The 11,376-nt window shown below is 35.6% G+C and overlaps 1 protein-coding gene across 1 annotated transcript in view; it reads right to left on the bottom strand.

Annotated features, from left to right (window-relative positions):
* Positions 1 to 11,062, bottom strand: part of LOC111083302 (CD9 antigen-like) — a gene marked incomplete at its 3' end in the record, with an annotated part of 16,548 nt that extends 5,486 nt beyond the window's left edge. Inside the window, exons 1-4 of the mRNA XM_022379734.1 lie at positions 10,965 to 11,062; positions 5,843 to 6,040; positions 5,010 to 5,090; positions 690 to 785 (exon numbers count right to left, since the gene is read on the bottom strand). Of these exons, the coding sequence (XP_022235442.1) occupies positions 690 to 785; positions 5,010 to 5,090; positions 5,843 to 6,040; positions 10,965 to 11,024 (435 nt within the window). The remainder of the gene's footprint in view (positions 1 to 689; positions 786 to 5,009; positions 5,091 to 5,842; positions 6,041 to 10,964) is intronic.
* Positions 11,063 to 11,376: the final 314 nt, after the last annotated feature.

The following is an 11,376-nucleotide window of genomic DNA, read 5'->3' as shown; positions in this document are numbered from 1 at the left end:
CCCGATTTTAACGTAAACTTGTTTTATTCTGTTTCTATTCTCATTTCATTACAAATATGGCGGTATTGTGCGCCGTTTTTGCCGTAATTAATTACAGACAATCAAACAAACAAACAAACTCATAATTATAGATTTATTAAAGGAAATAAATTGAATTTCTCGACACAAGGTCGTACGTTTGATAGATATAAATGCTGTCTTCGAATATTAGCATCATGTTGATGTTGTATGCTGAATAAAAAAACAACCTGGAATTAAAATTTTTTATACAGTTCTCATTTATCACTTAATTAACGTTTTATTATAATTCTTCTAAGTGCGTCTGTATGTGTGTTCTAGCCGTCTGTATATAAGTTGAAAATTGAAACTAAAAACTTCAATATGAATGACACCTTTTGGGAGACGTGGGCTAATCAATTAGGTCAGAAATTCCCAAGGGTTAGGTATAGCCGTCCTTAATTTTGAACTACTGTTTCGAGGGGGGGGGGGCGACTAGCTAGCAGCACAAGTCAACACAAATCCTTTGTCCGTTTTTTTTTTAAATCGAATAACAGGGTTGACTGTGTCTTTTAAAACGCGCCCAGCGGAATGTATTCAGTGGTATCACGTCTCGAGCCTTAGACTCTTTGTTGCGCCTTACCCATTTTATGAAACGACAAGAGAAATGAGTCTTAAAGTATCTTTCTTACGTGAATCTGCATGAGATCCATGAAACGCCGGGAATTCTCATCATACTGTTGTTTTTCTAATTCTATCTCTATCTGATCGGTCAGGAACTTTTGGAGCTGTAAAGAATGCATAAAAAATAAGTCATTCTTTAAACTAGAAACAAAGAACTATCTCAAGTTAAAATATGTTGTTGTTTTTTTCAATCCTGGAACTAGAACGTTTATTTTCGAGACTACACGTTTTGATGGTAAAACTTAACAAACACAAAGCTGCTAATAATTTGGCTGTAACGTAGTAGATGCAAAATTTACTTCACAGTAATGTAAGAACAACTATAGAAACACGAGTTTTAAGCCAAACTCAGATAATTTGTTATGTTTATGATACTTGCTTCTTTGTTTGTACATTTAAATTGTATTCTACTTTTCGTTTAGGAAATCAACACGATGTTTAATATTTTATATCTGACTAACCAAATGTACCCGGCATTACCCGGGACAAAAATTATTGCAAATTCAACGAGCTATCAATCTTCCATTTGAAATCCTTAGTGATTTTATTCTTTTACAAAACTGACAGAAATATCACAACTTAAACACACAAAAACCTTTATTCTTTCAAGTTCAAAGGAAAAATGATCAGTTGCTCAATGCCTCAGGGTAAACAAGATTTGCTTTGTGGTGCACGAATGTACAGATTGCTTGGGTTACTAACTCTATGACATCCAACATACAAGTGTCCATGAGAGAAAGTCAACCACTTTCAGTGACTGTCCTTGAGCCTTGTTAATAGACATAACAAAACATAAACGTACTTGAAACTGTAAATGTTTAAGTTCAAAAGGAGTATCCGTATGGATGATGGGTATTCTTGGTATGAAGACATCCTCACTTTTGGAGCTTCCACTGAAGAGTGTGGCCTCCAAAACATGGGGCAATAGTTGTTTGATGCACAGTCTAGTGCCATTGTGACCTCCAAAACATGGGGCAATAGTTGTTTGATGCACAATCTAGTGCCATTGTAAAGTTTTGGAAGATCCATATTATGGAGGATCATTATGGGTGTACTTACCTTAAGCTCCAAGTTGTGTGGAGGAACACCAGGAAGTTCAAGAAAGTTTAACACCTCTGATGGATAGTGCACAACTTGATCAGGATTTATCACAGTATCAACTGACTTGTAGCTTTTTACTTGGCCAGGTAATAGTTTCAACATGGACGAGTTAATTTCATTTACTGATTCATTTTTAGGGGCAAGAATGACTCTTTTTACAAAGCCACTTGTGACTTATGAGATGTTCCTTGACATTGGGAAAGACCTTTGCTTTTAGCCCATTTTCAATTGTGACCATTGCCAATATGAAGTAAAGTGTTAGAAAACTGGCCTATTGTTCAATAAAAGGGACCAGATGTGACATTGTTCTTTATGTTATACCTTTTGTATCATGAATCTTTTATCTACCTTCCCAGCTCTTACCAGCCTTATGTAAGCTCCTATTAAGTAAATTAACTTTATTGGACCCCCTGGGCCATAAAATATTAAACACCTATTTCTTTTTTGCACACTACACATTGCTTAATGAATACATAGTTATTATCTCTGTGGCAAGGTAAGCTGCTTATACAAAGTTTCTGTGAGATACATAAAAGAACTCTCTTCTGAAAGGTTTGTAATAGCTCGTTAGATTTTAAGAGTTAGACAAAGGATGGGTAATCTAGGCCAATTTGCTCTTTAATAGGAAGTTAGGTGAAGCTTATACAGATCACACATTGAAATAGAATTCCAATTAACTTGTACTAAAGGTAAAGTCAACTGATGAGATCCTGAAGTGGGCTTGTTTGAATGGCACTGCTGTGATAAACTTTATTGTCTCTACAACTTCTGTGATAACCTTTTGATAATCTTTGGCTAATTACAGAACACCATTATTTAACCTTAGGTGCCTGAATATCACATTTCAGATCATTTGAATAAACACCCACAGAGATGGTGCTCTCCATATGCACCACCTTCCGGGTGATCAATATTGTGTAGGTGGTCAACTGAAAAACTAAGTAGTTCATGGCCATCCGTAGGCCAAGTGGGGTGGCCATGCAAAATTAGGTTTGAATCTCTTCACAAATGTGACCATGCATAGAAAACGAATAAATTTAAACCATATATAGTAGATTATAAGTGATTCGATTTGTAACAAATTATTTGAATCGCTGCTAAGAACTGTCTTGAAACATCTTTTGAAAAACTATGGTATTCAGATTTTTCTGTATATGAAAACATTGGTATTGAATAAATATCGCTATTAATTTCACAGATACAAAAGGAGATGTGTTATTATACATCATAAATGCTTCTTGACTAGTCAATTTAATTGTAGATGTATCCTATTTTTCATGTGTGTGTGTAGTAAATGTTATTAATTCTATGATGACGAAATATCTACCAAAATTCTATATATACATGTAATACATCTACCTTCGTAAAACATTAATCAAATTTAGAATTTTCGGTCGTTTTAAACTCTGACTTTGGGTTAATAAACTTAGTCTCTACACTACATAGAGTAATGGAAACATATATATGGAAATACAAGCGATGTGCACACAGGAGTCCCAAAAAAAGTGTTTAGAACTAGGTAGTAAATTTCCTAACGGTACAAAACATTATTATACAAGATATCAAACAAAGAAGAATGCTATATACAATACACTGGTGTTGTGTATGCGAGACCTTTGATTTTCACAGACCATTAACATACAACACACTGGTGTTGTGTATGCGAGACCTTTGATTTTCACAGACCATTAATATACAATACACTGGTGTTGTGTATGCGAGACCTTTGATTTTCACAGACCATTAATATACAACACACTGGTGTTGTATGAGAGCCCTTTGATTTTCACAGACCATTAATATACAATACACTGGTGTTGTATGAGAGCCCTTTGATTTTCACAGACCATTAATATACAATACACTGGTGTTGTGTATGCGAGACCTTTGATTTTCACAGACCATTAATATACAATACACTGGTGTTGTGTATGCGAACCCTTTGATTTTCACAGACTATTAATATACAATACACTGGTGTTGTGTATGCGAGACCTTTGATTTTCACAGACCATTAATATACAATACACTGGTGTTGTGTATGAGAGCCCTTTAATTTTCACAGACCATTAAACCTTGTTTTAACTACCATACATTTATCAATGAATAATTCTGCAACATTACTTCAAGTGTCTTGTATTACTTCCCTTAATTCAGTCAGCTTTTGACTTTATTAAACATACAGCTTAATAATATACATATCAGGACTTTATGTAGAACAAACCATAAATCAGCCTCTTTACAATCAACAAGTGGTTTCGCCACATTTCCTGTTTTTTGGATTTCCACTTGATGAGTCGTGTTCCTTTAGAGGAATGGCGTGATATATCAGAATCTGCATGTACCCGTCAGCTGTCAGGGTGCCTTTATTTCTATGTAGATGCCGTTGGCTAAGATGCTGTCCAAAACTTGTACCTAAACACCACCATGCTTCGTTGTAGATGTTGTTCACTGACTATGATATCGAACAAACTGTCGTTGATTGGTGATGAACAGTTGGAATTAGATTCACCTGTAAAGAACACAGTCTTTACCGATTACATTTCTTATGGAACGATGCCCATATCAACTTATTTGATCATCTCTTCTTACCAGCAGTCTTAGAGAGCACTTTATGCCATGTCTCGAAATAACATCCATACCTATATTTACAGCAAGGCCTTTGTCAGTATCTTTTCTTATTGAAACCAGACCTTGAGGTACGTAACATCACTTTTCGAGAGTTTCGTTTTTGTACCTTGACTTCCATTTTAATCAACAAATTCAAGTATCATCGTCAGATCTTGCATACATCTCCTACTAAAGTAACTCTGACCAGTCAAAACGTCACTTTGTACGTGCTTGTCATGCGATATTTTAATTCTGAAACCTATGACTGAATTTATACCGCTACTACTTGGCATAGTATGACTGCCTGTACGTTTATAGGCTTTTCATTGACGTGGCACTTTCTGATTGGTTGGACGACAACCAATCACATTCTACACTACTAGCACGTGACCATACTGTATATCTTTTTAAATTTATATGGCAATAAAACTACATCAACGTTTTATAAATTAATGATTAAAGCTTACTAAACGAAGAAACATTTTAAAAATATTATGTGAAAAACTAAAATTATGTAGTATAAATGAGATACAGAGGCCTAATATGACACCTTGCACAAAGAGAATAAATACGTAAGCAAGCAAGTAAGAGATAGAGAGTGTGGAAAAGAGAGTTACCTTGTCTCCATTTGTCGCTTTCCATACAAGAACAGCTGCGGCCAGTTCCATAATGACCATTAAGAAGATGGTAACAAAATACTGTAAGAATTATAACAAATATCTTCAATCAATAATACATCTACTTATTAAAAAAATATCAATTAATCATCTTAAAAAACTCCTTGATTTATTTTTTGTATTCTACCCGAATATCTGTAACTTGTCAAATTAACAGTATCCTGATATCGACTTCTATTTGTTTGTTTGTTTTGAATTTCGCGCAAAGCTACACGAGGGCTATCTGCGCTAGCCGTCCCTAATTTAGCAGTGTAACACTAGAGGGAAGGCAGCTAATCATCACCACCAACGAATAGACTCATTATAACGGCTGAAAGGGGGGAGCATGTTTGGTGGGAGGGGATTCGAACCCGCGACCCTCAGATCGACTTCTGTATTTATCTTAACCTCCAGTTTACCGAATGGTTTATATAATGTTTATTACAGGCGGAGTCGACATATTACATCACTGTAAGGAATTGACTCAAATAATCGGGTGAATCACTCATTTTCTAAGTAAAATACACAGAAAACCTCAGCTGTAATTAGTGGAATAAAAATTACAATATTTCTGTTTACATTTACTCGTGACACGTAAGTATCTAGGGGGTCCATAGCTATAATTCAAAGCAAAAAAATAGTAACTCTTGGGCTACTCTTTTACCAATGAATAGTGGGATTGAACCTCAAATTATAACGCCCCCACCGCTGAAAGGGGAGGCATGTTTGGAGGGACGGGGATTCGAACCCCGATCCTCAGGCTGCGAGTCAAATCGATATTATAATGTACTTACTGTTAAAAGTAGACACGGACTTTCTGTCGCAGCTCCGCAACAACCAATAAATCCAATGATAAGAAGTATGGACCCTACAGCGATAACAATGTACGTAGCTTGGTAATAGTTTCGGACCGACAGACTGTTCTCATATTCCCAGAAGTCTTCATCAGTTCGGATCCACAGCCCTAATCCAAATAAGGCCGCTCCTAGATTCTGTAAAAAAACAACAAAACAAAGAAGTACATATATTATTCAAAAACATCTCATATTCGGTTGTCAAGGATAACTCTCTAGAAATACTCGTTATAAAAAATCAAGATTTCTTGATGAACTCAGAATGCCTCTATTGTTTTTTCTTTTCTTTTTTTTTATTGTTGAGCTACTGCAAGCTGATTGGAGCAAAGAAATGTTTGCGAAAGATAACTTATGACTCCTAAATAATTATCTTTTCAATATTAACTTCATTTATTAAATTATATTTATTAAAAGTGATTATAAGTGTTAGGGTAAATGGGTAAATGTCTTTAACACCTCTGATGTATTGTTTTATGTTTTTTTTTGAATTAAGCACAAAGCTATACAATGGGCTATCTGTGCTCTGCCCACCACGGGTATCGAAAGCCGGTTTCTAGCGTTGTAAGTCTGCAGACATACTACTGTGCCACTGGGGGGCTTTAACACCTCTGATTTCAATTCCACAATGCACAAATTAAGATATAGGTGAAAAAAAATATTGCACATTCTTGTATCCAGACCTTAATTAAATTTAAAATATTAGTGAAAATCTGACCAGATTATAAATCGTCAATACATTGTTGCTTGTGAGGAAAATGTTTCATAAAGTTTATGAAAAAAAAAGAGGAAAAAAAGATGATATTCTTCGAATTTCAGTCGATGTTAAAAAAATCTCTCATTATTTACTGTTCAGTTTGTATATAGTTTACTGTATGCCTATACACTTTATGCGGCAGTGGGTGGATTTGACATAAAAACAAAACAAAGTTAATATAAAAAGCTAAAAACTATCAAGGAGGTTATTTTAAAACTGACATTTTAACCAATAATGCTGTTTCGCAAAAGATATGGGAAGGGGGCAGTAGAAGGCTGATTTTCCCTCAGCCCTCAATTCAGCTAAGGCCCTACGCTATAGTATAATTTACGTATATGTGTTAATCCAGCTCCACTGGAAATAATTTACGTATATGTGTTAATCCGGCTTCACTGGAAATAATTTACATATATGTGTTAATCCGGCTTCACTGGAAATAATTTACGTATATGTGTTAATCCGGCTTCACTGGAAATAATTTACGTATATGTGTTAATCCAGTTTCACTGGAAATAATTTACGTATATGTGTTAATCCAGCTTCACTGGAAATAATCTACGTATATGTGTTAATCCAGCTTCACTGGAAATAATTTACGTATATGTGTTAATCCGGCTTCACTGGAAATAATTTACGTATATGTGTTAATCCAGTTTCACTGGAAATAATTTACATATATGTGTTAATCCAGCTTCACTGGACATTTAGGGTCTCTCGCTCCATCCTTGATTTTGGTGCATATGTCAAAAATTGATACCACCTAAATGTTCCCATAGTTTATTCTGTGTCCGAAGCATGAAGGGAGACCAGAGAAATGGTTGTTTTAAAAAAAATAGTGAAATGTTATCACCATGTGTAGCACGATTGGTTAAACCATTAGTGGTTTAAAGCAAACATTTCTGTGTTTAGAATACTGTTGATTTAGAAACAGTAATAGCCTTATGTTAACTTTATGTGCATAGATCCTCGTAACAGTGATTATCTATTGCACGTGCATGTGTTAGTCATAAAACTCATAACGTCATAAGTATTTATTTACGTATTTTACCGAGAACTATGATTAGTTGATAAAATAACTGTTGACCGTTGGACATTGATAAAGCCAAAGTAACTAGTGAACGTCCTTGTTTTAAATGTGTTTAAGTTAATATATCATATTTAAGAACACTTATACGATTCTGTAACAAGCAGTTTGCATTTCAAGTTGGTGTAGCAACCTGATTTGCCACGCTAGGTATGACGGTTGATTTTGTAACAAAAGTCCAGTTGTATGAATCAGTTTTTACAGTGTAAATTAACAGACTAAAATAATACGTGTTCTGTGTGCTTAAACACAAACACACATTTACAGTTTTAATGAAAATATTTAGATTAACTACGATGTTAAGTTTACCTCATACTACGTGAAAGCTTTTGTGAAATGTAAGGGGGGAGCAACTGCCCTCTCTTGCCCCTTTCTGCTTGCGCCCATGAATTGAATAATAGTCAGTAACAGAGTAGATCTGTTAAGTACATGATATCTTTACTTTTCCATTTTCTTCATTCAAATAATTAAAAAGAGTAACACGTGGGGAACTCTTTTAAACTTCGTTAAACTGTCTGATGACCCACATTTTTGAAAATGATGATGATGACGAAAGCTTGACGAAACGTTGCACATTTGTAACAAAGCTTCTTTCGCTAGCCATCTACAAACTTTATTGTCTTTAAAAAATGAAATTAGGAGTAGGGAAGTACGGATGTCGTCCCCATATGCGTAAAAGAAGAGTGGGATTAGATGTGTGTCGTCCGTCAGATCCCCATCTCAGACAGTAGTGTTTATGTGTTAAGGCTTTGTGTGTGTGCATTTCTTCATTGTTTTATAGACAATTTGATACTCGTACCGTCACCCTGTTGAATGTTAACGCTTGCCCCCGATAATCAGGTTTTGAAAGCGTCGGTAGATCTGGTGTTTCTTCCAAGATAGGTCGATCGTTTTGTCTTTTGTACTAGAGGTGTTTGTAAGAGGTTAACTCATTAGGTTTGTTTACTTGCGCCTTTAGCTCAGAGCTGCATAATGGGCTATTTGAACTCCGTCCACCGCAAGGAATAAAACATAGGATTTTATCATTGTAAGTCTGTAAGATTACCGCTGACTCACAGGGGGAAGAGGGAAGAGTGGATTTTACGGGTCGCTTTCGTAAAGTCGTTATCTTCGAATTCACAGCCCAGACACGCTAATCCTAAGGCCATGCCCGGTCCGTTATAATATTATAAGCAATTCGTCTATGGTTACCAAATAAAATAAATAAACAAATAAATTATTTCACGAAATATAATTTATGTTTAATATGTTTATGTATTTTTAATTGCTATACGCGTACTTATGCATGATTAACATTACTTGTGGTTGAACTTATAGATCTGTCATAATATTAGTGTTAGAAATATTGGCTGGAGTCTGGCAATCTGAGGGTCGCGGGTTCGAATCTCTGTCACACCAAACATGCTCGCCCTTTCAGCCGTGGGGGCGTTATAATGTGACGGTCAATCCCACTATTTGTTGGTAAAAGAGTAGCCCAAGAGTTGGCGGTGGGTGGTGATGACTAGCTGCCTTCCCTCTAGTCTTACACTGCTAAATTAGGGACGGCTAGTGCAGATAGCCCTCGTGTAGCTTTGCGCGAAATTCAAAAACAAACAATAAATTCAAAAAACTAACAAACAAAAATGCTAGTAATAAGCAATTGTAGAATGACTGCCCCCTAGTGGCTCAGCGGTAAGTGTGAGGGCTTATAACGCTAAAAACCAGGTCTCAATATCATGGTGGGCTCAGCACAGATAGCCCATCGAGTAGCTGTGTACTTGACAACAAAGATAAGCACACTAACTCTGGAAATGTGTCATGGAAACGAATCTGAAGTCGGGAATATGTTTCATGTTAAATTAGTCTGTCACGTTTCTCTGTGTGAGATGAAATGTGTCATGGAAACGAATCTGAAGTCGGGAATATGTTTCATGTTAAATTAGTCTGTCACGTCTCTCTGTGTGAGATGAAATGTGTCATGGAAACGAATCTGAAGTCGGGAATATGTTTCATATTAAATTAGTCTGTCACGTCTCTCTGTGTGAAGTGAAATGTGTCATGGAAACGAATCTGAAGTCGGGAATATGTTTCACGTTAAATTAGTCTGTCACGTCCCTCTGTGTGAGGTGAAATGTGTCATAGAAACGAATCTGAAGTCGGGAATATGTTTCATGTTAAATTAGTCTGTCACGTCCCTCTGTGTGAGGTGACAAACTTCACACAGTAATCCTGGTGTAAACTTAGGAATTCACTTTCTGCAAAAGCAAGAACCAGTGAAATGGTTTAAATCAGAATCTTCCCACCACCAGATGGCCACCAGATGTAGTTAATGGTATCTCTTGACGACCAACGAAGTGCTAGTAATTACGTCGTATGTTCAGTACGCATAATCCCTTACATTAGGGAGTTTGTAGCTTTTGAAGACAAATTGTCTAATACTACAAAAATCGAAACTTGTGTTCAACTAAAATAAGAAATTTACAAATAAGAAAAGTACAGTTATCATAAGTTCAATGATAATAAGATTTCATGAAAGAGAAAAAAATAAAACTTAATTAAGTTTCTCTGGTGAATTTAAATAAGGAGATCAATGGTCTTAACTAACTTCATTTTCACTCCAAGGTGTTTCACTCCCAGGTTTTTCGTAATATCGATCTTGCACATATTTCTTTTCGCGGTTTCGTAGTCAGTAGGGTTAACAATGTGACAGAACTACTTACAACAAAGCTGAAAACTAATCTAAGCCTACTCGTAATAATACTTACAATCTTCTTTAGTTTTTATCATCTTTTAACTTAAGTTTTAACTTGGAATAATTAACAACAAAAAACAGGCAGATAGAATGTTTGGAATAAGTTCAAACCGAACCTAAGTAACAAAAATGTAGATAATTCAAAAACAAAAACAATTGGAATTCATTTACTCCATATACACGCTCAAAAAGATTAATTCAGATTCTTTAAATGCGCGAATTCCTCGACTGAACAAATTTAATTAGTTAGCCTATTCTGTGACTAAACAACAGTTGGAAAGAACGCTATTTCTAAAAAAAAAAATCTTGATTTTTTTGAAGTAATTTCGCTTCATAATACTGGCCAAAATTAAAAGCCATTCTGTGAATTTTACCTTTCTTGGATTTCAGTTTTCCTTTTTCAGTTATAGCTAATTTAGCACTGAATGCAACAAATACTATGCGTTATATATTTAGTAACATATATTTTTTATATTAAGGAAAGCCTACTTACCCATAATAAAAAGTTCAAAGTAAAAATGGCGTATTTCATCAACGCTACAGGAGAATTCATATTTGTGAGTTTTTAGGTGAATATGAGAGTTTATGAAGGCTAAACATCAATGTGTCCCGTGTGACTTTATCACTCGCTAGTGGCAGAATAATGAATAAATACTTTTATCAGTCGTAGACTACGAAGTCCAACGTTTCGAGTGGGTTGCCAGGTGACAGGAAACGATCGTCAGATCGCTGGTCTCACTTACAAAAAATGCACCACAGTTGAAACATTATAGCGGGTATTACAATCTCTATAAGTTCTACGAGCTAGGCGTGGTCTAGTGTCTTGTGTACTGGACTGTGGACTCGAGGGTCCAAGCTCATGTCCCGTTGCCGCAAGCAGTGACCGCGCTTCTCGCTTTGGGAAG

The sequence above is a fragment of the Limulus polyphemus genome, unplaced genomic scaffold, assembly GCF_000517525.1.
Source record: "Limulus polyphemus unplaced genomic scaffold, Limulus_polyphemus-2.1.2 Scaffold8970, whole genome shotgun sequence".
In the NCBI taxonomy this organism is placed as follows: Eukaryota; Metazoa; Arthropoda; class Merostomata; order Xiphosura; family Limulidae; genus Limulus; species Limulus polyphemus.
Note: the sequence above shows the minus strand (reverse complement) of the source record. Positions and strands in the feature narration are given on the sequence as shown.